Below are 27,167 nucleotides of genomic sequence, written 5' to 3' on the forward strand. Positions count from 1 at the left end.
GCTCATTAGTTTTGCTGGCACTGAGGGCGGAATTCCACTAGGTTCTCTATCTCCCTCCCGTATTCTGCCTCGTCGTTGTTTGAGATCCGACCCACTACAGTCGTGTCATCAGCAAACTTGTAGATGGAGTTGGAGTCAAATTTTGCCACGCAGTCGTGTGTGTACAGGGAGTATAGTAGGGGGCTAAGTACACAGCCTTGCGGGGCCCTGGTAGTGAGGTCTATCGTGGAGGAGGTGTTGTTTATTCTAACTGATTGTGGTCTATGGTCAGCAAGTCGAGGATCCAGTTGCAGAGTGAGGAGCCAAGTCCTAAGTTTTGGAGCTTTGACATAAGCTTGGCTGGGATTGTGGTGTTGAAGGCGGAGCTGTAGTCAATAAATAGGGGTCTGATGTAGGAGTCCTTGTTGCCGAGATACTACAGGGATGTGTATGGCCAGGGAGATAGCGTCTACTGTGGACCGGTTGCAGCAGTATGCAAATTGCAGTGCATCTAGGCATTCTGGGAGTATGGAATTAATGTGCCTCATGACCAACCCCTCGAAGCACTTCATTCCGATCGATGTCAGGGCCCCGGACGGTAGTCATTGAGGCACATTGCCTGGTTCTGCTTTGGCACTGCTATGATGGTCTTCTTGAAACAATTGGGGACCTCAGAGCGGAGAAGGGACAGGTTAAAGGTGTCCGCAAACACATCTGCCAGTTGGTCCACACATGATCTGAGTGCACGACCAGGGATCCCGTGCAGACCCGTCGCCTTCCGCGGGCTCACTGTCAGGAAGGCCGATCTGACTTCGGAAGCTGTGATCGTGGCTATGGTGTGTCCAGGGCTGCTGGGGCAGTCGACAGCGGTTTGATGGTTTCCTGCTCGAACCAAGCATGGAATGCATTGAGTTGATCGGGGAGGGGTGTGCTGCTGCAGGAGATTCTGCTTGGCTCGTCTTTGTAGCCCATTATGTTGTTTAGGCCTTGCCACAACCGATGCGAGTCAGTAATGATAGTCTATGACTCTAGCTTGGTCTGATATTGTCTCTCGGCATTCCGGATGACTTTGCGGAGGTCATACCTGGATTTCTTGTATAGATTAAAGTTCCCAATCAAGCAATGGATTCTGGTTGGGGAACGTATGTAATGCTTTATTTGGCAAACAGTTGTCCGCACATTTGCTGATGATGTCTGTGATGGTGGTAGCATACTCGTTTAGGTTGGTTGCGGAGGCCTTAAATATGGACCAGTCCACTGACTCCAAGCAGACATGTAGGAGCTCTTCTGCTTCCTCAGACCAGCACTGCACGACCTGACTGCTTGGAGTTAATGGACTGGTCCATATTTCTGTTTGTATGGGAAGGAGCACTGTTTTATGGTCTGATTTTCCAAAGTGCAGTCGGGGGATGGAACAGTAGGCTCCCTTGATTTTGGTGTAGCAGTGGTCGAGAGTGTTGTTGCCCCTGGTGGGACAGGGGATGTGTTGGTGCAATTTTGGCAGTGCATTTTTTTAAATATAACTTTAGAGTACCCAATTATTATTTTTTTTCCAATTAAGGGGCAATTTAGCATGGCCAATCCACCTAACCTGCACAACTTTGGGTTGTGGGGGTGGGACCCATACAGACATGGGGAGCATGTGCAAACTCCACACGGACAGTGACCAATGGCGGGGATTCGAACCCGGGTCCACAGCGTTGCAGTCCCAGTGCTAACTACTGCACCACACGCCGCCCTCTTGGCAGTACACTCTTGACGTTGGCCTTGTTGAAGTCCCCGGCCACGATGAACAAGGCCTCCGGGTGTTCTGTTTCATAGTTGTGTATAACTGTGTACAGTTCGCCCAGCACCTTCTTCACTTCTGCCGGGGGCGGGATGTAGGCCGCTGTGATAAGTGAACTCGCATGAAAGGTAGTACGGGCGGCACTTCACAGTCAGGTATTCCAGGTCCGGGGAGCAGCAGGTCGCCAGGGTCGCCACTTCCGAGCACCAGGCGGAGTTGATGAGGAGACAAACCCCTTCCCTCTTTGCTTTGCCTGATGACCCGTTGTGGTCCATCCGGTGAATCGAGAAGCCTTCAGGTTGTATGGCACAATCCAGTGAGGCAGGGGTGAGCCATGTCCCTGTGAAATAGAGCATACAGCAGTCTCTTTCTTCCCTCTGAGAGGTAAGTCTAGTGTTTGGTTCGTCCAGCTTGTTTTCCATTGCTTGGATGTTTGCCAAGTGTTTGCTGGGGAGAGGAGTCTTGAAACCACGTTGCTTTAGTCTCACCTGCAGAATGCCGCATTTCCCTCGCTTCCTCGGTCGGAGGCATTATCACAGGGTTCAGTCCTTAGGGCCCCAGCTATTTACAATCTGTATAAACGACTTGGATCAGGGATAGAAGGTTATATGACTGTGGAAACAGTTTTAAGAGCTCAGAGGGTTTAAGTCATCACAAATGACACAAAAATAGATGGGACAGTAAGTTGAGGAAATGAGGGATAAGTTAGAATCAGATGTAACAGTATTACAATTAAATAAAGGTAACTACAAAGACGTGAGGGAGGAGCTGGCCAGGGTTGATTGAAAGGGAAACCTAGCAGGAAAAATAGTGGAACAGCAATGGCAGGTGTATTTGAAGGTTATTAGGGAGTCATAACAGAAATTCATCCCAAGAAGGAGGAAACATGCTAAGGGGTGGACAAGGCATCCATGGCCAATTGAGGGAAGTCAAGGACAGCATAAAAGCAAAAGAAAAAGCATACAAAATGGCGAGGATTAGTGGGAAGCCAGAGGATTGGAAAGTCTTTAAAAGCTAAACTAAAAAAACAATAGCTTGGGGGGGGGGGGGGGGGAAGATGAAATAGTGCAAGCTAGCTAGAAATATTAAAGGAGATAGCAGGAGATTTTTTCAATACATAAAAGGTAAGAGAGGGGCAAACATAGACATTGGATCATTGGAAAATAATGCTGGAGAAGTAGTAATAGGAAAAAACTAAATGGCAGAGGAACTGAATAGTTACTTTGCATCAGTCTTCGCGGTGGAAGACACCAGTGGGATACCAGAACTTCAGGAGAATCAGGGTGCACAGGTGGGTGTAGTGGCCATCACTAAGGATACGTTTCTGGGGAAACTGAAAGGTCTGAAGGTGGATAAGTCAGATGGACTATACCCCAGAGTTCTGAAGGACATAACTGAGGAGATTGTAGAGGCATTGGTAGTGATCTTTCAGGAATCATTGGAGGCAGTGATGGTCGCAGAGGACTGGAAAATGGCTAATGTAACACCCCTGTTTAAGAAGGGAGGGGTGCAGAAGACGGGAAATTATAGGCCGGTTAGCCTGACTTCGGTCATTGGTAAGATCTTAAGAGTCCATTGTTAAAGATGAGATTGCGAAGAACTTGGAAGTGCATGATAAAATAGGACTGAGTCAGCACGGCTTCATCAAGGGGAGGTCATGTCTGACAAATCTGTTAGAATTCAGGAGGTAACGAGGAAATTAGACAAAGGAGAACCAGCAGACATAATCGACTTAGATTTCCAGAAGGCCTTTGGCAAGGTGCCGTAGAGGCTATTAAATAAATGAAGAGTTCATGGTGTTAAGGCATGGATAGAGAACTGGCTGACTGGCAGAAGGTAGAGAATGGGGGTAAAGGAGTCTTTTTCAGGATGGCAGCCGGTGACTAGTGGTGTGCCTCAGGACACCAATCTGGAAGAAATAACTTGAGGGCACTGTTGCTAAGTTTGCAGATGATACAAAGATATGCAAAGGGACAGGTAGTATTGAGGAAGCAGCGAAGCTGCATAAGGACTTGGACAGGCTCGGAGAGTGGACAAAGTAGTGGTAGATGGAATACAATGTGGACAAGTGTGAGGTTGTGCACTTTGATAGGAAGAATGGCATGGATTATTTTCTAAATGGGGAAAGGCTTAGGAAATCAGAAGTAGAAAGGGACTTGGAAGTCCTAGTTCAATATTCTCTTAAGGTTAACATGCCGGTTCAGTTGGCAGTTAGGAAGTCAAATGCAATGTTAGCATTCATGCTGAGAGGGCTAGAATACAAGAGCAGGATGTACTTCTGAGGCTGCATAAAACTGGCCAGACCCCATTTGGAACATTGTGAGCAGATTTGGGCCCCATATCTAAGGAAGAATGAACTGGTCTTGGAAAAGGTTCAAAGGAGGTTCACAAGAATGATCCCTAGAGTGAAGAGCTTGCCCTATGAGGAGCAGTTAAGGACGCTGGGTCTGTACTCGGAGTTTAGAAGGACAGAGGTCTGGAGAATAGCCAATGTTCCTTTGTTTAAGAAAGGAAGCAAGGATAATCCAGCAATTTATAGGCTGGTGAGCCTGACATCAGTGGTGGGGAAGCTTTTGGAAAAGATACTGAGGAACAGGATATATGCATATTTGGAGGAAAATTGACCAGTTTGGGATGGGCAGCGTGGTTTTTTACGGGGAAGGTAATGTCTCACCAACTTGATTGAGTTTTTTGAAGAGGTGACAAAGAAAATTGATGAGGGGAGAGCTGTGGATGTAGTGTATATGGACTTCAGCAAGGTGAGCGACAAGGTCCCACATGGCAGACTGGTACAAAAACTAAAATCACATGAGATTTGGGGTGGACTGGCTAGATGGATACAGGACTGGCTTGGTTATAGGAGACAGAGAGTAGTGGTGGAAGGGTGTTTTTTAGAATGGAGATCTGTAGCTAGTGGTATTCCACAGGGATCAGTGCTGGGACCTCTGTTGTTTGTAGTATAGATAAATGATCTGGAGGAAAATGTGGGTAGTCTGATTAGTAAGTTTGCGGATGACATGAAGATTGGCCGAGTTGCTGATAGTGTCGAGGATTGTCAGAGGATGCAACAGGATATAGTTACATTGGAGACTTGGGCACAGAAATGGCGGATGGAGTTTAATCCGGACAAATGTGAGGTGATGCATTTTGGAGGATCAAATCTAGGTATGAATTAGACTGTAAATGGCAGAACGTTAGGAACATTAACATACAGAGGGATCTGGGCGTGCATGTCCACAGTTCCCTAAAAGTGGCAACACAGGTGGCCAAATTGATTAAGAAGGCATATAGCATGCATTCCTTCATCAGCCGGGGCATTGAGTTGGGAAATCATGTTGCAGCTATATAAAACCTTGGTTAGGCCGCATTTGGAGTATTGCGTGCAGTTCTGGTCAACACATTATCAGAAGGGCGCAGAAGCTTTGGAGAGAGTGCAAAGAAGGTTCGCCAGGATGTTGCCTGGTCTCAAGGGTGTTGTCTATGAGGAGAGGTTAAATATACTAGGATTGTTTTCACTGGAAAGACGGAAGCTGAGAGAAGATATGATAGATGTGTACAAAATTGAGGTAGAGACAGGGAGGATCGTCAGAGAATTTTTCTAAGGGTGGAAGTGTCAATTACAAGGTGGCATAGATGCAAGGTGAGAGGGAGAAAGTTTAAGGGAGATGTGTAGGGTAAGTTTTTCACGTAGAGAGTGGTGGGTGCCTGGAACGAGCTGCCAGAGGATGTGGTGGAAGCAGTCACATTAGCAATATTTAAGAGACACCTGGATGGGTACATGAATAGGGAGGAGTAAGGGCAGGAGTATTTTTTTAGTTAGGGCATCATGATCGGCATGAAGGCCTGCTCCTGTGCTATACTTTTCTTTGTTCCTTGATGAAAGGGGATTTTATTGAAACTACCGGATACTGAGATGCCTAGATAGAGTAGACTTGGAGAGGATGTTTCCACTAGTAGGAAAATCTAGAACCCACAACCTCAGACTAAAGGGACAATCCTTTAAAACTGAGATGAGGAGGAATTTCTTCAGCCTGGGGGTGGTGAATCTGTGGAACTCTTTGCCGCAGACAGTTGTGGAAATCAAATCACTAGGTATCTTTAAAAGAAAGAGATAGATAGGCTCTTGATTAATAAGGGGATCAGAGGTTATGGGGAGGAGGCAGAAGAATGGGGATGAGAAACACATCAGCCTTGATTGAATGGCGGAGCAGATTCAATGGGCCGAATAGCCTAATTCTGCTCATATGTCTCATGGACTGAGTTGATGACCCTCAGCAACCACAATCATCTACCTTTGTGCTAGGTTAGACTCCAGCCACTGGAATGGTTTCCCCCTGATTCCCTTTGACTCCAGTTTTGCTGGGGCTGCTTGGTGCCATGCTCTGTTAAATACTGCTTTGTTATCGAGGGCAATCACTCTCCTCTCTCCTCTGGCATTCAGCTCTTTTGTCCATGTTTCAACCAAGGCTGCAATGAGGTCAGGAGCTGAGTGACCCTGTTAGACCAAGCTGAGAGTTAGTGAACAGGCTATTGCTAAGTAAGTGCAGCTTATTAGGACTATTGATGACCCCCTTCCATCACTTTACTGATGACTGAGAGTAGACTGATGGGGTGATATTTGGCTGGGTTGGATTTGCTCTGCTTTCGGTGTACAGGAAATACCTTTTTCAACATGGCTGAGTAGATTCTAGTGTTGTAGCTCTACTGAATCCACTTGGGTAGGGATGCGGCAAGTTCTGGAGCAGACGTCTTCAGTACTATTACCGGAGTATTGTCAGGGCACATAGCCAATGCTGTCTCCAGTCCCTTCGACCGTTTCTTGATATCAAGTGGAGTGAATCGAATTGGTGAGGATTGGTTGGGGCCTTCCAAAGGCGGCCAAGATGGATCATCCATTCAGCACTATTGGCTGAATATTGTTGTGAATGCTGCAGCCTTATATTTTGCATTAGTGTACTGGGCTCCTCCATCATTGAGGATTAGGATGTTTGTGGAGCACCCTCCTCCAGTGAGTTGTTTAATTCTTCATTTACGACTGGATGCGGTAGGACTACAGAGCTTAGATCTGATTGCTTGTTTGTGGAATTGCTTAGCCCCATCTATTACTTGCTGCTTATGCTATTTTCTGAGCATTATAAATCACAATAAGATATGGGATCATATTAGAGGTATTAGGGCAGATAATGGTCAAAGGGGTAGACTTTAAGGAAGAAGGGGAAATTTCAGAGCTTACAACCTTGGCAGCTGAAGTCACAACCACCAGTGGTGGAGTGATTAAAATCGGAGATGCTCCACCGGCCAGAATTAGATGAACCATAGATATCATCTCAGAGGCTTCTAGGATTGGAGGAGAAAACAGTGGTCGGGAGGGCTGTGGTCATGAATTAATTTGACAATGGGGTGAGAATTATGTTGAGACATTAGTCTGCTGGAAGACGATCTACATCAACAAGTACCGAGGTTATAGATTAAGGAAATTTTGGTTGACCTTCACCTTGGGGAAGGTCAAAGTTGCCCAGGAGCATACTGGAATAGTTGGATCTCAAGGTAATAAAGCCATGGATGAGGATTTCAGCAGCAAACGAGCTGAGATAGTGGTTGTGCCATGTAGTGTTATGGGGGTAGAAATAGGCAGTCTTAATGATGGTGCGGATATGTGTTTGGGACACCAAGCTTGCTAACAGCCTGGTTCACACTCCAAACAATTGGCAGTAAAAGGAAATGTGTCACTAGCTAGGGAATGGAGTTTGTCATGAGGACCAGAGCTATGACTTTGATCTTCCCAATATTTATTTGGGGAAATTTCTGTTCATCCAGCACTGGATATCAGACAAGCAGTTTGAAAATTTAGAACCGAGGAGGTACTGGCTGGTAGAACTGGATGCCATCAATGTACATGTAAAATCTTTGTCACCAAAGTGCAGAATGTATGGTGTTGCTGCAGTAGTATCCGAAGAGATCGAGATAAACTGAGAAAATTGGAATTACAACAGTGGTATGCAAGAATGATAAATGAATTGAACTCGAGTAACTATGAATAGAACTTGATGTGGAGATGCCGGCGTCGGACTGGGGTGAGCACAGTAAGACATCTTACAACACCAGGACTGGGCTGAGCACAGTAAGACATCTTACAACACCAGGTTAAAGTCCAACTTTATTGAGTGGTGGGGCAGGCTCAAGAGGGCTGAATTACCTCCTGTGTCCCTCAAGGTCCCAGCGTCCTAGGGGCCACATGGAGAACAGGTGGGACGCAGAATGTCTTTTTGTTCCCTTGAGTGACGAGTGATGAATAGAACAGTAGTCAAAGTGCTACAGTTGATTTCTGTAACCTGGATTAACTAACTGGCAGTGCCTAATTAAAAGGGAACTTCTGTGAATTATAGGGAGTACAGAAATCAGCTCAATTGCAAAACTCAGAAGCTGCTTGCCCACACTGAAAATTAGATTCTTGGTGAAGACATTGGTAAAACAGTAAAGACAAGATTATTCTTCTGTCATACTGGAAGAGATGAAGAACGATCTTAAGTAAAGGAAAGCCAGTTGCTGTTTGGGAGATTTTCAATTGCAAACAATTGACAAATCTCAAAATGGCCTGTGCTATAATTTTCTGTATTCCCAAGGAGTCTATTTATAGTAGACTACTTGTAAACTGTGTCTCAAGAGTTCTGCAATGCATTAAAGAAAATAATTAAGTGGGGTATAGACATTTAGAAATCAAGATTGTTTTATATGGCTGGAAGCTGCTTTCAGATGTTTTTAAACATTTTAAATGTGTGAAATGTGTGTTGCGATGGAATTTTGGTTACAAATGATTACAGAGTTTGAAATTCAATTGTGGTTTACGATTCTAATAATAGAAAATGCTGGAAATACTCTACTTGCCTGGCAGCACCTGCCAAGTTAATATTTCAGGTTGATAGCCTGGTTTTTTTTAGCAGTGAGTTCAGAGATGCTTACGTTTTTAGAAGTTTTAAATAAAACTCATAATTTATTTTAGTGTAAATTAACAATTATTTTATTTTTTGTTTTTCAGAATCCAATCTGGACCGCTGTGGTTTCAGGGGTTCTTCACATCTAGGAGTTCCGTATAGTCAGTCAAAGGTTAGCTATGACTGTGTAAAGCATCTCAGTGTGAACCCAATCCTTTATTCAGTGGTGACTACTCCAAAGGTCCTAATAGAAGTTTCTGAATTATTCCTGAAGGGGACCCACAAGTAATTTTGAGTTGATTTCTGTGCAGTTCGAGGCTCCATGGGTCTTGCTTTCTGTGGAACTTAGCTATAATTGTGTTGGTGAAGCTTCCAACAAACAAGCATTTAGTAACATTTGATCATTAAAAAAAGAGTTCCTAAATGCTGTTGAATTTAACTGTTATCTTGAAATAATTTTAGCTTGTGTGCACAGCAATCTAATAAATCAGAAAACAATTGAAGTCTCGTCAAGAGTAAGGGCTATCACTTCATTATTCCAATGGACAGAACCCCTTCTATTTCAGCAGATAGTAGAAGTAATTTTACCTTGCAATTTCACTGCTGACGAGGTATGGAAAGAGGAAATTCTGAGAAGAGGAGGAAGAATTTAGGAGCATTTTTATACCTAGAGATTAAAATTGTTTTTAAAACCAGAACAGCACTGATGTTCCCAATTTATCGCATTGTTTCTATGAGAAGGTATTATAGTAAATTGTGGAAAGTTCGATATTGCATCTCTGAAAGTAGAATTTCCTACAAATGGCTGAAAACTAAATAAATCAGAGGTAACATTACATATACAGCAGCTTTAATGTAATCCCACAGCGCTTCACAGATGTGTCATAAAGCAGAAGTTGGCACTGAGCCACAAAGGTGATGGTAGAACAGATGGTCAAACATTTAATGAAAGAGGTAGGTTCTATGGAGCTTGTATCTTAAAGAGAGGTGGAAAGGTTTAGAGAGGAAATTCCAGAACTTAGAACCTAAGCACCTAAAGGCACAGTTGTCAGTGGCAAAGCATTTAAAATTCAGGTTGCTCAACAAGGCAGATATCCCAGTGAGCATAGACATCCCAGAAATTTGCAGGGCTGAAGAAGATTACAGAGTTGGGGCCATGCAAACCTGAAAATCCAGGATGAGAATTTTAAAATTGAGGCTCTGGAGGACCACATGATGCAGACTGGGCATGGGAATAGCAGCTTTTCCTTGAGGTCTGGTGCCACTCACTTTATAATCCGTCTCTTATCTTGTTTTCCCCGCCTGATCTGAAAGTTAATAATTGGTAGTATGTCCCTGGAAGACTTTTGAATAAGAAAATGCTGAAAAACGCAAAGAAGCCTAGTGATAAACGGCTGCAGTTGGATTCTGCGGGGATGCAGCCACCTTTTCAATATGGCGACTTGATCCTCGAGCGGTCTCACGGCCAGGTGCTCGCTGAGGCAGTGAAAATGATGACTGCAAATAGACCTGAATAGTAGATCAGAGACTCGGCTTGCTGACTGAAAATTTTGAGTGTTCATGCGGCCAAGCTGCAGAATGCTAATAAAAGGCTTGATGAAAAGGAAAGAATCCTGAATATCAAATGTTGCTTCCTTCGCTGCAGCATGTATTCAATCCTTGGAAAACCAGCTATGTGACATGTCAGAAATCCTGATATTTGGAGAACCGAGGCCGGAGGAAGAATGTCCGGGTCATCGGTCTGCCAGAACGAGTGGAGGGGAAGACACCTGTTAGTTCTTTGAGAACTGGCTGCCACATTTTCTTAAGCTAAATGAAAGCTGGCGTTTCAAATAAGAAATGCTGCACTCATATCCCGTTTTCGACCCCGAGGGACAATCAAGGTCCCAGGCCTATAATAATTTGCTTCCACAATTCTAAAGATCGCAAGAGGGTCCTGGCGACAGCAAGGCACAGTGGGTGGGACCTGGCTCCATGAGGGGCCAGGGTTTCCTTTTTCCAGGGCTTTTTGGCAGCGACTTGGCTGAAATGTTGAGGCTTCAACGAAGATCAAAGGCAACTCGAGGCTGCTGGTTTCATGCATTATCCTACATCCCTGAAAGCGATATCCGATAACTCCATTGAGTCTTCCAATGACCCGACCAGTGCCTTGGCTTTCATTACGTCCGTAGAGGGCAAGGGGTTGGACTGATCATCAGCAACTCAGAAAATCTGAAATCCGGACATTCTTCCTGTCATGTTGTTATATGACAGATCTTTTTTTTTTAAATTTAGAGTACCCAATTATTATTTTTCCAATTAAGAGTCAATCTAGCATGGCCAATCCACCATCCTGCACAGCTTTGGGTTGTGGGGGTGAAACCTACGCAGTCACGGGGAGAATGTGCAAACTCCACATGGACAGTGACCCAGGGCTAGGATTCGAACCCGGTCCTCAGCGCTATCGTCCCAGTGCTAACCACTGTGCCAACGTGCTGCCCCGTTGTTTGACCCTTCATGGGAGGAATTAACATTTGAGCCCTGTAATGCGTGTATTTTTCTTGTCGTTCAGTGTCCCAGGGACTTTATTATTCGTGGTAGTTGTGCCGAGCGCTAATTACCCATCACCTTTTCTTATCATATCCTCTCTTTAATAATGTCAGAACTGAATGGTGCTGTTACCGGCTTGGGGGGGGTGCAGGTGCAGGTCTTCATTGGTGGGTTCAAAATATGGGAGCGGCATTTGGCACCTATTCCCTTGTTGGCTTTTTCCTTCTCATTAAGGAGGTTGTCTCCTGATAGGTTAGCCCTGCGGGTCCTGACCTTTGTTGAGGAATGTCCGCTTAGAACTCTTGTAGTCGTGATTCTTTTGCATTTTGTTATGTTGGGGTTTCTGTCCCATTTACTATATCCTGCACTGGTACAAAGAGGTCTTTTATCTGAGAGAGGAACATGTTGGGAGTATTTTGGTACCTCTGGTTTTGTGTGAGATGGAGGAGGGGTGTTAGACAGACACCTGAATGTGGCGCGAATATCCGATCCTACTTTTCTCAATCTACTCAATGGCAGTAACTAATTTTAAACTTTGCTCTTGGAATGTGCAGAGCTTTCAGCATCCTAACAAAAGGAAAAGGACGGTTAAGGAGAAAGTGGACATTGCTTTGTTACAGGAGACTCACTTGGATGACCAGGAGCACTTAAAATACAGGCGGGAATGGGTGGGGCAGGTCTTTTTTGCCTCCTTCTTGTTGAGCAGCAGAGTTGTGGCAGTTTTGAGCAACAAAACTAGCCCCTTCGAAAAGGAGAATTGTGTTAAGATAAGGGAGGCAACTTTGTGATTGTCGAGGAGATAGTACAAGGAGAAACTGTCTCAATAATGAATATATATAGCCTGCCCATTTACCCCCTCTGGAATTTATCACAAGGGCTTTTTTGGACTATGCGCAGTTGGCCTCCACTAACTCTCAGACCCTCATCAATGTCACACTAGAATTGTGCCTCGACTTTTCTACAGTTAGTGTCCTCTCGCTCTAGGGGAAACATTGTAATCTCTGACCGTGCTCCTTTTGCCTGAGGAGCGACCCTCCACCCGAGTGGTAGTGGCTTGACACCTCGCTCCTTGGGGATTAATCCTTTACTACATACTTTAAGGAGTTTGAGGTTTTTTACTGGGTCAATTCCCTTTCTTATATCACTCCTGCAAGGCCTATACTAGGGGGTTGGGTGTTTCTTGCATCACGAACAAAAGGCGGAGAATGCTGGACAGCCAGCGGCAGCTGGAAGTCTGTTTGGCTGATGTATGGGAGAAGTTCTGGAGGCTCCGAGCAAGCAATTGCTGAGGGTAGCTTTTGAGTCTTTATTGATGATGCACAGCAAGAGCAGTCTTAAGTTCGCGAAGCAACAACTATGAGTTTGGGAATAAGCCAATTAAGTACTTGGGGTACGGAGAATCCAGCCTCAACGCCAAAATCTTGTCTGGCGCCGGGTGGAGAATCCACTTCCCCGCACGAAATTGAGACCAACGCCGGTTCCCCGATTCTCCGGGCCCCGAAAAGCAGCGTACTCAGCGCCGCATATCACCTACCTGTACCCATTGCTGGAGGCCCGCTCCGCCCCGGCCAGCTGAAGTCCCGACGGCGTGAACCACTCATGGTCCTGCCGTTCGGGATACTCGCGTAGTCCACAGCCGCCATGGTCGGGGGCGGGCCGATCCGAGGACGGGCCTCAAACGGGCCTGGGGTATTTTTGGGCAGGCGGTCAGGGTCGGGCGCGTGGCCGATCGGGGGCACTATTTGAGAGGTCCAGCTCCGTGGTATGAGTCCGCCATGGAGCACAGCAAGGCTGCTGGCGACCCAGAAGTGTGGAGCTTCCGATAGGTCACTGCCAGCCCACTACAGGGTTATGAATATGTGGCCTTTTCACTTCAGTTTTCCTGACAGCGTGGGGACATAATCCCAAAAATGGAGATCCAACCCTTGGCCTTTGTGACTAAGAGACGACAGACTCTAGGGCTAGCCACTCTGTGTGGAACTCTGGGGATAGGAGGTTAATGAAAGCTGAAGATATTAACTGGGCATTTAAGTGATCCCTGTGCAGAATTATACAAGTCTGGTCAATCCGTCTATGTAGTGTCATGTAAGGAGCGGTTCTTCTCATTTGAGCTCCCTCTGGTTTCGGTGCATCAGAGCTTGGCCCTTTGCGCTCCTATCTCAAAAAATGAAGTGACTGTGGCCATTAAGGAACTTCAGCAGGCAAGGCTTCTGGGCCAGACCGTTTTGGGTGAGAGGTTTACAGGGAGTTTAAGGATCTGTTAATAGAGCTATTGGTTGGAATGTACTGTCACTCCTTTGAGACAGGTCAGCGCCACCGACATGTCAGGAGGCAAACATGTCCCTAATTTTGAAGGCAGGCAAGGACACAATGGAATGTACCTCCTATAGGCCAATCTCATTTCTGACTGTTAATTTGAAGTTGTTGTCTAAAGTATTGGTGAGGCTGTTAGAGGGCATTTTACTGATAAGTGTTCGGGAGGATCAGACTGGGTTTATAAAGGGTCTGTTTTCCAGTAACAATGTTAGAAGATTATTGAATGTGATTCAGGCTTTTCAGAAGCAGGCACTAGACAGTCTGGTGATCTGCTTAGATGCAGAGAAAGCCTTTGATTGGGTGGAGTGGAATTATCTGGTGTACACGCTGCGGATATTTGGGTTGGGTGAGAAATATATTAAGTTGGTTCAGGTGCTGTACCATAGGCCCTTGGTAGTAGTACTCATGAATGGTTTTAAGTCCGAGAACTTTGGTTTGCAGAGAGAGACTAGACGGCTGCCTACTGTCCCCCTTGTGGTTTGCAATGGCCGTAGAGCCGCTGGCGGAGGCTATTAGGCAGGACCCCTTGGTATTGGGGCAGGACCCCTTGGTATTGGGGCAAGGCTGTGGGGGAAGCAGCATATGATTATGCTTTATGCGGATGATGTGCTACTATTTGTATCAAAGCCAGATGTCTTGTTTCCCGCAATTTTTTGAAATATAATTGCATGTATGGATCCTCTGAAACCACAGGGAGCTCGAGAGAAGAGAAGAACCGCTCCATACGTGCCACCACATAATCGGGGCTTTTTTCCTCCAGTTATAAGCTTAATTTTGCAAAGTGGGAGGCAAGGCCAGTGGGACAGTTGAGGGAAACTCTGCCTGTTGGGGTTTGCCTGGGAGCTACAGTTGTATGGGGCTAAACGTCCTCAGATGATTGCTTCTGTTAGGTGGGATTTGACTCTGTCTTACCTGTCAATCTCATGGCTGGCAAGGATTGCCTTGATTAAAATGATGTATTGCCAAAGAGCTATACCCCTTGCAGATGTTGCGAATCTTATTGTCAGCTAGAGAGTTAAAGGAGATTAATGGAATGATCAGTTTGTTTATTTGGAATAAGAGGCCTTGACTAAGGTTGCCAAGCTGTAGCTCCCAGGTTTCAAGGGAGGTTTGGGTATTTCAAATATTTGGCTATATCAACTGGCCTCTCGCCTTAAATTTATGAGGAATTGGGTTAGGAAGGACCCTGCCTCCATTTGGCTCGATATTGAAACACATAATTTAGTTTACCCTTTGCAGGTTTTGTTTTATGAGACAACAGGACAAATTCTGCTAGATGCAGAAGTCCTATTATTATTTATACTCTTGAAGTGTGGAGAATGGGCCACCAACTAGGAGGGAAATCTAAACTGACTGCCGCTCTTTCTCCCCCAATTGTTGTTTTCTGATTGATCCAGTATTAAAACTGGAGGCACAAGTTCATAAAATCTGTTATTCTGAACCTAGCCTGTCTTGTTGGTTATATTTGCAATAATTTCTATTCTGTACTGTACTTGTTTTGCCTTTTTTTTTTGTTGCGTTACTTGTTAAAAAATTTTTTTTAAAGCTAATAAAGATATATTTTAAAGTTTGAGGCTCTGCTTGACTGAAAGGCAGTACAGATCAATGACCACAAGGGTGATAGGTGAGCGGAGCATGCCCCGAATATTGGCTTGGGCAGCAGAGTTTTGGACACTCAGGTTTATGGAGGATAGAATGTGGAAGGTTGGTCTGAAGTGCATTTGATAGTCAAATTCAGATGTAACAAATAATTGGATGTGGGTTTCAACAGCAATAAACTGAGACAGAAGCAGCGTCTCGCTTATAGAGGTGGAAATAGGCAGTCATGCTGTGGCTGGAAGCTTATCTCTGAATCAAACACGACATCAAGGTTGCAAACAACCTGGTTCAGTCTCGGATGTCAGGTAAAGGGATGGAGTTTCTAGCAAGAGTACCGAGTTTGTAGCCCAAAGACAATGGTTTTGATCTTCCCAATATTTAATTGGAGAAAATTCCTGCTCCTTAACTACAGGATGTCAGAGTGATGATTTAGTTACAGTGGGTGAATTAAGAGGTTGAACTAGGTGTCTTCCAGATACATGTGATACTTAACGCTCTATAATCAACTCCTACTGTTTGTGTCCCCCTCCAAGGGAAGATCATTTTCCCTTGCAAATCTATTTGTACACTCGATCTGTTCATGGTCCAAAACTTCCCTCGTCTGCGATTTTAAAAATGTTATACTTCTCAGCTAAACACCTGGTCTACATCCTTGTTGACCTCATGGCTTCCCAACAATCAAGCATTGAATTCAAAATCCATGTCATCATTTGTAAATCTCTCCTCGGCCTTATTCTACCGTTGCAATTTCCTTTAGCCCTGCACACCTACTGATTTTCTAACTTTGGTCTTTACTACATGCCTGCCTTCAGTGCCACAGCCTCCTGATGTTTTGACACAACACCATTGAACGTTCTTCATAAACCTTTGGGAGATGAAAATACTTTAGTGGGCTTTTGAGAGGAAGGAGAGGTTAGAGATGTGATGGTAGTTTGCAAGAGTGTCAGGGTCAAGAGTAACCCTGTAGCACAGTGGTTAGCACTGTTGCTTCACAGCGCCAGGGACTCTGGTTCGATTCCCGAATGGTCACTGTATGTGTGGAGTCTGCATGTTCTCCCCCTGTCTGCATGGGTTTCGTCCGGGTGCTCCGGATTCCTCCCACAAGTCCCGAAAGACGTGCTTGACAGGTGAATTGGACATTCTGAATTCTCCCTCTGTGTACCCAAACAGACACCGTAGTGTGGTGAATAGGGGATTTTCACAGTAACTTCATTGCAGTGTCGTATTAAAAACACAAAAGCATGCTAACTTGTTTATATTGATGCACTGTATATAATTTGTATACAAGAAAGAAAATGCTAGACATTGATTTCAAACTTGTAATTTTTAATCTCAAGGATTTGGGGAAGAGTTCCTCTCTCATTCTCTATCTTCTGGCTCCCTTACCTCTCAAAAAGCAGAATTATAATTATTGAATATTTGATCTGATTGTAACCCTTGAGCAAAACAAATAAAATATTCATACAATAACAAGGTACTGAAAATTTGAAATAAAAAAATGCTGGACATCCCTAGCAGATCTAGCCACACCTGTGGACAAAGGAACACAGTTAACTTTGATTCTTTGAAGAGTTATCGACCTGAAACATTAACATTCTCTCTCCACAAATGCTGCCAAACTTGCTGAATATTTCAAACTCAGCCATTTTGTCTGATGGATGCTTACTGGTATTTTTTAGGATAATGGTGTACATCATTTGTATGACAGCGGTCACATAGCCATGACATACACTGGCCTAGCTAGCCTGGTGATCCTTGGAGATGATCTGAAACGGGTAAATAAAGAAGCATGTCTGGCAGGGCTTGGAGCTCTTCAACTAGAAGATGGCAGGTAAAATGAAATCCTTTTTTTGTTACACTTTGACCAAGTTGCTCCAGTACTCTGGAACCTATCATGAATTGACTTAAAATAGCATGTAAATGTTGGGATAGTTATCATAGAATTTACAGTGCAGAAGGAGGCCATTCAGCCCATCGAGTCTGCACCGGCTCTTGGAAAGAGCACCCTACCCAAGGTCAACAACTCCACCCTATCCCCATAACCCAGTAACCCCACCCAATACTAAGGACAATTTTGGCTACTAAGGGCAATTTATCATGGTCAATCCACCTAACCTGCACATCTTTGGACCGTGGGAGGAAACCGGAGCACCCGGAGGAAACCCACGCACACACTGGGAGGATGTGCAGACTCCACACAGACAGTGACCCAAGCCAGAATCGAACCTGGGACCCTGGAGCTGTGAAGCGATTGTGCTATGTTATGCTCTGTAGCTTTAACTTCACTGGATTGGGAGAGTTCAAGTTTTGCTCACCTGGGACCTTTTGATGCCTGAGAGTAAGATGAAACTGGAATGATTGCACTCGTGTCTCCATATTGTGAATAGTGTTCGAATTCACTCTCACAGTTACTTATGTTTTTGTTCAATTCCTCGGTCTTTTTGCTCAAACTTCAATTTATCCTATAGTTCAGTTTCTGTGGCAAGTTGCTAATACTTATATCCAAACAAATCTTTCCTTTTGTGAGCCTGCATGGTTATTGCCCTGGCCCCAGGACATGGGATGAAAAGAGGTTTGGGATCAACAACATTTTATTTAAACTAAGTTCAAGTTACCTGCTTTTGGTATAAAGCCACAAAGTTCCATGGGTTTTGAGCAAACACGACAAATTTTACATAGAAAGTTAGAAATATGTAGTCCCAACATCCCAGAATTAGTAAGAGGTACACATAAATTAACGGAGAAATTGTGATTGAACCACAGTACACATCAAATGGCAGATACAGTTAAGACAGATGTCATGAATTTCTCAAAAGCCACCCAGAGCTGCAGTCCATGTGGTGTAGGTACACCCATGGTGCTCTTTGGGAGAGGCGTCCAAGGCTTTGACCCAATGACTGTTGAGGAATGCCATTATAGTTCCAAGTGGGCATGATGTATGGTGTGGCGGGGAATGTGCAGATGGTGTTTTTCCCATGCATCTGCTGCCCTTGTCCTTCTAGGGGAAGAGGTTATAGACTGAAAGGTGCTGTCATAGGCATCTTAGTGGATTACTGCAGTGTATCTTTTGGATGTATACACTGCTGCAACTGTGCATCGGTAGTACATGCAGTGGGTATTAGAGGGAGTAGATGACGTGCCGATCAATTGAGCTACTTTATCCTAAATGGTGTTAAGCTTGCTATTGGAGCTGCACTCACGATGGCAAGTGAAAACTATTTAATCACACTGCTGACTTGTGCCTTGTAGATGTTGGGCAGGCCTTGGGGAGTCAGGAGGCATGTTATTCTCCGCAGGATTGTGAGCCTCTGACCTCTTGTAACTACAGTATTTATCTGGCTGGTCCAGTTCAGTTTCTGGTCAATGGTCACTCCCAGGATGTTGATTGTGGGGGGATTAGAAATGATACAGTTTTTAAATTTGATGGGGAAATGGTTGGATCTCCCTTGTTGGAGATGGTCATTGCCTGGCACTTTATGGTGCACATGTTACTCGTTCCTGTCAGCCTAAGCCTAAATGTTGCCCAGGTTGTGCTGCATTTAAGAAATGACTGCTTTAGTATCTGAGGAGTCGGGAATGATTGAACATTGTGCAATCACCAGTGAGCATCCTTCCTTCTGACTTTATGATGGAGGAAAGGTCATTGATGGAGCAGTTGAAGATGGTTGGGCCAAGGACTCCACCATGAGGAACTCCTCCAGTGATGTCCTGGAGCTGAGATAATCGCCCTCCAACAACCACAGCCATCTTGCTTTGTGTTAAGTATGACTCTGACCAGAAGAGAGATTTCCCCTGATTCCTGTTTTGCTAGGGCTCCTTGATGCCACACTTGGTCAAAGGTGACCTTGATGTCAAAGGCAGTCACTCACTTCTCACCTCTGGAGCTCAACTCTCTTGTTCATGTTTGGACCAGGGCTCTAATTGGATTGGATTTTGTTTATCGTGACGTGTACCAAGGTACAGTGAAAAGTATTTTTCTGCGAGCATCTCAACAGATCATTAAGTACATGAAAAGAAAAGGAAATAAAAGAAAATGCATAACAGGGCAACACAAGGTACACAATGTAACTAGATAAACACCAGCATCGGGTGAAGCATACAGAGGTGTAGTGTTAATGAGGTCAGTCAATAAGAGGGTAATTTAGGAGTCTGGTAACAGTGGGGAAGGAACTGTTTTTTAGTCTGTTCGTGTGTGTTCTCAGACTTTTGTATCTCCTGCCTGATGGAAGAAGTTGGAAGAGTGAGTAAGCCGGGTGGGAGGGGTCTTTGACTATGCTGCCCGCTTTCCCCAGGCAGCGGGAGGTGTAAATGGAGTCAATGGATAGAAAGCAGGTTCATGTGATGGACTGGGCTGTATTCACGACTCTCTGGAATTTTTTGCGGTCTTGGGCCGAGCAGTTGCCATACCAGGCTGTGATGCAGCCGGATAGGATGCTTTCTATGGTGCAGCTGTAAAAGTTGGGAAGAGTTAATGTGGACATGCCGTATTTCCTTAGTTCCCTGAGGAAGTATAGACACTGTTGTGCTTTCTTGGTGGTAGCGTCGACGTGGGTGGACCAGGACAGATTTTTGGAGATGTGTACTCCTAGGAATTTGAAGCTGCTAACCATCTCCACCTCGGCCCCATTGATGTTGACAGGGGTGTGTATAGTACTTTGCTTCCTGAAGTCAATGACCAGCTCTTTAGTTTTGCTGGCATTGAGAGATAGATTGTTGTCACTGCACCACTCCACTAGGTTCTCAATCTCCCTCCTGTATTCTGACTCGACGTTATTCCAGATCCGGCCCACTATGGTTGTATCGTCAGCATATTTGTAGATGGAGTTAGAACCAAATTTTGCCATGCAGTTGTGTGTGTACAGGGAGTATAGTAGAGGGCTAAGTACGCAGCCTAGCGGGGCCCCGGTATTGAGCACTATTGTGGAGGAGGTGGTGTTGTTTACTCTTACTGATAGTGGTCTGTGGGTCAGAAAGTCGAGGATCCAGTTGCAGAGTGAGGAGCCAAGTCCTAGGTTTTGGAGCTTTGATATGAGCTTGGCTGGGATTATGATGTTGAAGACGGAGCTGTAATCAATAAATAGGAGTCTGATGGAGGAGTCCTTACATAGATTACATAGAATTTACAGTGCAGAAGGAGGCCATTCGGCCCATCGAGTCTGCACCGGCTCTTGGAAAGAGCCCCCTACCCAAGGTCAACACCTCCACCCTATCCCCATAACTCAGTAACCCCACCCAACACTAAGGGCAATTTATCATGGCCAATCCACCTAACCCGCACATCTTTGGACTGTGGGAGGAAACCGGAGCACCCGGAGGAAACCCATGCACACACGGGAAGGATGTGCAGACTCCGCACAGACAGTGACCCAAGCCGGAATCGAGCCTGGGACCCTGGAGCTGTGAAGCGATTGTGCTATCCACAATGCTACCGTGCTGCCCTTGTTGTTGAGATGCTCTCGGAATGAGTATTGGGCCAGGGAGATGGCACCTGCTATGGACTGGTTGTGGCGATATGCGAATTGCAGTGGATCAAGGCATTCTGGGAGTATGGAGGTAATGCGCTTCATGACCAACCTCTCATTACAACTGAAGTCAGGGCCACCGGACAGTTGTCATTGAGGCACGTTGCCTGGTTCTTCTTTGGCACTGGTATATTGGTGGTCTTCTTGAAGCAGGTGGGAACCTCAGAGCGGAGTAGGGACAGGTTAAAGATGTCCGCGAACACATCTGTCATCTGGTCCGCATAGATTCCGAGTGCACAGTCAGGGATCCCGTCTGGACCCGTCGCCTTCTGAGGGTTGAGGTCAGGAGCTGAATGTTACAAGTGGTCAGCACTGTTGCTTCACAACATCAGGGACTCTGGTTCAATTCCCTAATGGTCACTGTATGTGTGGAGTCTGCACATTCTCCCCGTGTCTGCATGGGTTTCCTCCAGGTGCTCCGGTTTCCTCCCAGTCCAAAGATATGCGGGTTAGGTGGTTGGCTATGCTAAATTGGCCTTAGTGTCCAAAATGGTTAAGTGGGGTTACGGGGATAGGGTGGAGGTGTGGGATTGAGTAGGGTGCTCTTTCCAAGGGCCTGTGCAGACTCGATAGGCAGGATGGCCTCCTTCTGCACTGTAATTTCCAAGATTCTATGTCACACCAAGCGGTCAACTTACCACTGAAACATCAGGAAGTCCCAGTACCACTTGAAGGTTGAAATTGTTGACCACATTGCACCTCATCATACATTTATAAAAAATGGTTGAGTTTTGCTTCTTGCAAAATAAATATATTTTGCTATTTAGTAAAACATTTTAAAACAAAATGAAGTGAAGTTGAAAGTATCCTGATCAAAATAAACTTCAAATTCTAGAGCAGATATCTTTGTAAAATGAAAAGTACAGAAACCTTATCCAGGATTTTCAAATGGTACAGGCCTGGAGCCCCTTGCAGGCAGCCTATGACAGTCAACGCCTTGGAGGTGACATTAGATTCCCAGTTCCTCTAGGTCTCAAATTTTCAATTGTTAGTTGGGTAGAGGAAGCAGGCAAGGTGTCTGCCTCCAATTAATGGCAACCTAACTCCTTAAGGAGCTTGTTAAGGGGCCTGTGTAAAATTAAACGGGGTATTGAAAATTTTACCTGGTGACCCCAAACAGTTTTGTGCATGTTAATGCACAGATGGCGGGTATATTGCGCAGCTGGGATAACCTGCCTTGTGCAACCTTTTAAATCATTGGGTCTGCCTCGCATTGCTCTTAACTTGTCTCGACCATGGCCACTTGCAACTTTGTTCCTACTTGAGGAACTGTCTGCTCTATTTGGCAAGGCAGTGGCAGCTACAGCCCCCAACATGGATGTCATATTCCATTGCCCTGTCACTAGACAGGCAGCTCTTGTATCGTGAAGGTTTTTAACACCTTTAATTGAGCATCAGGCTTGCGTGTAGCCACTTAAGACCATTTACATTTGAAGATCACGTGAGTGTGACACAACATTTCATCCAAGAATTCATGTGTGTCTAATTCCTGACCCTGCGTTGACAATCTGACCTCTTATTTTCAATATCTGTAAATGAAATTCCATGCGAAGAATGAAACATGCTTGAATAACCAAGTTTGTTAGTTGCAGCAGTATTTCCTCCTTGCTTTTCTCTTTGTTTGCAGTTTCTATGCAGTGCCAGAAGGAAGTGAAAATGACATGAGGTTTGTGTACTGTGCCACTTGTATCTGCTACATGCTTAATGACTGGTCAGGAATGAACATGAAGAAGGCCATAGAATATATCAGGAAAAGCATGGTAAGTGAGAAAAGAGAAGAAAATATGATCTGCAACTTGAATAAATCTTTCGAGTTGTTGAATTTTAAGACTTTGTTCTATTCAATGGTTCTCAAAGTTGTCATGGAGTTCAACCAACCCCACCTTTAATGGATTGTTGCTTTTGAAGCACACGGCTTGTTCCCCAGGTGTAGTATTGCAATTATGGACACGTGGTTTTTAAAACAAAACAATGTTTATTCGATGAACTCGAATTAACCTTTTAAATAAACATTAGATCTCTTAACACTCCTTACTTTAAAGATAACCCCGAAAATAATACAACACTACCCAATCCTGCAAACTGTTCCTTTACACATCCAAAAGACTTAACACATCCTTCAAACAGAAGCACGTTAGATTTATATTCAATACTGAGGCCTTTTTACAATTCCGATTTCACCAAAGAATTAAGAGATAGTCCTTCATGGCAGAGATCACCAGCAATGCAGCTCACTGCCACACCCAAGCTTTCTTCAAATTGAAACTAAAACTCCCAAAAAGCAGAAGTGAGCTCAGCTCCCCCCCCGTGACATCACTTTAGCAATATGATCAGCTTCATTTCTTAAAGGTACATTTCTTAAACATCCAATTCTTAAAGGCACTCTCACATGACACTCTTAATCTGTGAAAATTGGAATAAATTCCTTTAGTATAGTAATATCTTAAATACTCTATGGATTAATTAAATGCTTGAATATGAATACTGCACAAACATTTTTTAATAAAATTAGTCTAACAGTAATAGACTATAATACTTAGGAAACCTCAACTCGATTTTGTAATTTTGCAGTAACATGGCATGTATGGATTTTAGATTATGCATTTGTTCCAGAACCTTCTGTATGGACACTACTTTGTTTTAATGGAGTTGATTTTGTATCCTGAACTGACATTTTTTCAATGGTTTAAAAGATGCAGAGCAGCAAGGCAGTGGCCAAAATACAACAAATGTTGCCAATGTAGAGCCATAGCTATTCATCCACATGCTCGCGCACATAGCACACTAGTAATATGCTGCTTTAGTCTTATGGGTGATGCTGAGGGTTCTATGATGAAGTGACATGGGTGAACATTCTCGTTTAGTTGTTCATTGGAGGGGTGGTTCAGGAAAGATGCAGCATTCGGTCCTGACAAAACCATGTTTTTTAAAAATGCACTTGAGTGCATTTTGAAAGCACATTTTTCAAGGGTCGGAAATAACGAGTGTTTTTTTGCCTTTTTTCTTTGTTGAGCTTACCAGCTGTCTATTGAAGAATTAGTTACAGAAGTAAACATAAAGTGATTTATTAATGCTTCCACTATCCTGTATCTACTTGTGACCAATGGTCACATTTGCCACTGAGCTACCCACCTGTACAAAAATGCACAGCAAGAAGTTTAAACAGTCAAAATATGTTTTGAACATCATCTTTGTCATTAAATGTATGCCAAAGAATTTTTAATTCTGGAACTCTGGTTGATTCCTCAAAGTTTCATGTATTTTTAATATTTTGTGTTCACCAGTTAAGTAACATAGTAGAAATGAATATTAGGGATTAAGCATTGGAAAACTGTTCTATATCAATGCAGGTTATATTACAGCTTGTTGATTTGCTTTCTGTTTTACGATATAGCAACATATCTGTCATAACATGGGTACTTGATGGGTGACTGGCATGCTCAGTAAAAGTCAAGTCTACCTACCCCGGTAACCTTTCATCAACATCTGCATAGGCATAAGACACTTTGTGGATGTAACACTGCAATTACTTGCTACATTTCCATTGCATATTGTGCTTTATGTAGATCTGGTAACTGGGGATATAGCATCCCCTTGGAACTCAAACGAATGCTAAACTCCTAGTTATCAAGCCAGAAAAGGTTATTGCAAATATCACAGCATTGTTAATACCCAAATATCTTTTGGGTTGTATTTTTTCTGTGGCTTTGTGGTGCTTCCACAGCAATAATCCCTATTATATTTTGGAAGCAAGTCATATTTATGCCGAGTTCTGCCTCCAGAAAAAGTCCCCTCATTTGACGTTGGTGCCATTTGCATCTGTGGAATTGTTGTAATTTATTGCAGTGTAACTCCACTGAACCCAGAGTTGACCAAAAGATCTGTTTGCTTACATTTCATTGGTTGCTTGACTGCCCTTTGGTATGGTATTTGTTCCCTCTCCGGTGTCAGTAATTATGGCTAAAAAATAATTTTGTTTGTTTCACTATTCACTTCTACAAGCATTGACTTTGAACGTATTTTTGACTTTTATTCTTAAATAAAATCAAGTGGCAACAAGTAAGAAAAAAACTGGGAAGGGGGATGAATAAATGAAAACCTGCTCATCATTGCACAATGATCTTTTTGCATGTCTGAATTAGATAAGGGTGAGAGGAGACTGAGTAACTTATTGGCTCAGGCACTGAATAAAAGGGACTGAACTTGTTGTTTTACAGTACCAAATAGAATCTGAGTTTTAGAACACCGTGCTATGTTAATCGCTGTTAGATACTGGCTTTCTGATAGACTTTTTCTCTTCCCTTCATGCAGAATTTCATCAATTTAAAGTAAGTTTAGGGGCTGATTAGCACAGGGCTAATTTGCTGGCTTTGAAAGCAGACCGAGGCAAGCCAGCAGCACGGTTCAATTCCCGTAACAGCCTCCCCGAACAGCCGCCGGAATGTGGCGACTAGGGGTTTTCACAGTAACTTCATTTGAAGCCTACTTGTGACAATAAGCAATTTTCATTTTCATTTCATTTTTCAAGTTTAACATTTTTGGCAGCTTGTATGGCATTGTTTTGAGAAGTAAAAGGTACAGATATTGAGATTGAAGTCTGACTCTCTAGTTAAGGGCCACTTACAGAACATTTCCGGAGAATAAGATTATAATTTTATTTTTCATTCTGGCCTTAAATCTAGTAGCTTCAGTGATTTGTTGCCAGTAATCATCTTAACACTTATTGATTACACAAAACAGGCTTTCTGTGATTTCTGTTTCATAAATAACAGATTGCTTTTCTGTTTTTGGTTACCGTATTTGCATAAAGCTTCTGGACAAACTTTGATTAAGTTCGAAATGATTTTTTAGCAAAAAGCATTTATCTTTTTTGTTTATATAAATAGCTGAGTACTTCATGGGAATAATAATTTTTGTGTCAGTACTTCGCCATAGCTGCCATCTAATTTTGTTCCAGTAGGCTAACCCCCAATATCAGGCGATCAGCATAGAACATCCAATGACTTATTTCACTGCTGCTTTGTTTGCTTAAATATACAAATTCTCCCTTCATGCATATTGTTGGCAGGACAGCACTCCCATATTTTTCCTTCTAATTTTCCATTTCAGCTGCCTTGCCCCTAAGTTCTAGAATCCCCTTCTTAAACCATTTTACTTTCCTACCTCCTTTAAGGCGCTTCAAACCTAGCCGAAGGTTATTTTTCTTAATATCTCCTTAAGTGGCTCAATATCAAATTTTGTTAGCACACTGCGAAGCACAGCACATTTTGCGGCATTAAAATGCTACTTAAATGCAAGTGGTTGAGGAATATAAGAACAGGAGTAAACCATTCAATCCTTGAACATGTCCTGCCATTCAGTTAAGTAATGGCTAATCATTGTTCTTAATTAGCCTCTTGTGTTTGCTGATACTTCTTCTGTAGTTGCACAGATAGGTTCTTTCATTCGCTTAAGGGATGTGGGTGTCACTGGGAAGGCCAAAATGCATTACCCCATCCCTAATTGCCCTTGAGAAGGTGGTGGCGATAGCCGCCTTGCCATGCAACTGTCTGTGGTGAAGAAACTCCCACAGGTGTTGATAGGAAGGTAGCTGGATACATTTACTTCAGGGCAGCATCGACTTAGATTGGATCTGAAGGAGATATATAAAACAGCAAAAGGTTATTATTACCCGTTGTAATTATTTCAGTTTGATGTATTTGGGAGGATATGGGACCATGCCTTTAAACTACTCAAATAGGAGTAGGCTCAATTTTAAGTGTTTTTTTTTAACTAGAGACTACTGGAATAGTTGTTGGGTTGTGTGCCATGTTAACTCGCCCTTCAAAATAGAGCTGAACTGGGCCTTATCTGAAGTAGTGGTCACACCTTCTAAAAGTTGAGAAATAAACAGTTAATATGCTTATTCGATGTCGTCTTAGAGATTCATTTTCATCACCTGATAGGGTCAGTGGAATTCTTCGGATTTTGTTTTTCTCCCTTTTTCCCCTCTTCCAGGAGATTACGGGGCTGTTGGGGCTAGTTTGTGCCTGGACTGAGAATGCTCCAGGCATCAATGTGGGACAGACTTAATTAACAAGTTGACCTTTCTCTACCTATTTTTAAAAATGCATTTTTACGGGATGTGGGCTCCATTGGCTAGGCCAGCATTTGTTGCCCATCCCTATTTGCCCTTGAGAAAGTGGAGGTGAACTGCCTTCTTGAACGCTGCAGCCCAAGTGGTGTAGGTACACCCACTGTGCTGTTAGGCAGGGTGTTCCATGATTTTGTTCCAGCGACTGAATGAACGGTGATATATTCCAAATCACGGTGAGAACGTCCAATTGGTGGTGTTCCCATGTATCTGCTGCCTTTGTTCTTCTCGATGGTGGTGGTCGTGGGTTTGGAAGGTGCTGTCTAAGGCTCCTTGGTGAGTTCCCACAGTGCATCTTGTAAATAGTGTACACAGCTGCTACCGTGCATCGGTGGTGGAGGGAATGAATGTTTGTGGAAGAGGTGCCAATC

At 43.9% G+C, this 27,167-nt stretch overlaps 1 protein-coding gene across 2 annotated transcripts in view; it reads left to right on the forward strand.

Moving 5' to 3' along the window:
* Nucleotides 1-27,167, forward strand: part of pggt1b (protein geranylgeranyltransferase type I, beta subunit) — a 108,615-nt gene that overhangs the window by 46,128 nt on the left and 35,320 nt on the right. For both annotated transcript variants that reach the window (XM_038805067.1, XM_038805068.1), the window contains 3 exons: nt 8,802-8,869; nt 16,821-16,972; nt 22,291-22,423. In XM_038805067.1, coding sequence (XP_038660995.1) covers nt 8,802-8,869; nt 16,821-16,972; nt 22,291-22,423 — 353 coding nt within the window. The remainder of the gene's footprint in view (nt 1-8,801; nt 8,870-16,820; nt 16,973-22,290; nt 22,424-27,167) is intronic.

This window comes from Scyliorhinus canicula, chromosome 8 (genome assembly GCF_902713615.1).
Source record: "Scyliorhinus canicula chromosome 8, sScyCan1.1, whole genome shotgun sequence".
In the NCBI taxonomy this organism is placed as follows: Eukaryota; Metazoa; Chordata; class Chondrichthyes; order Carcharhiniformes; family Scyliorhinidae; genus Scyliorhinus; species Scyliorhinus canicula.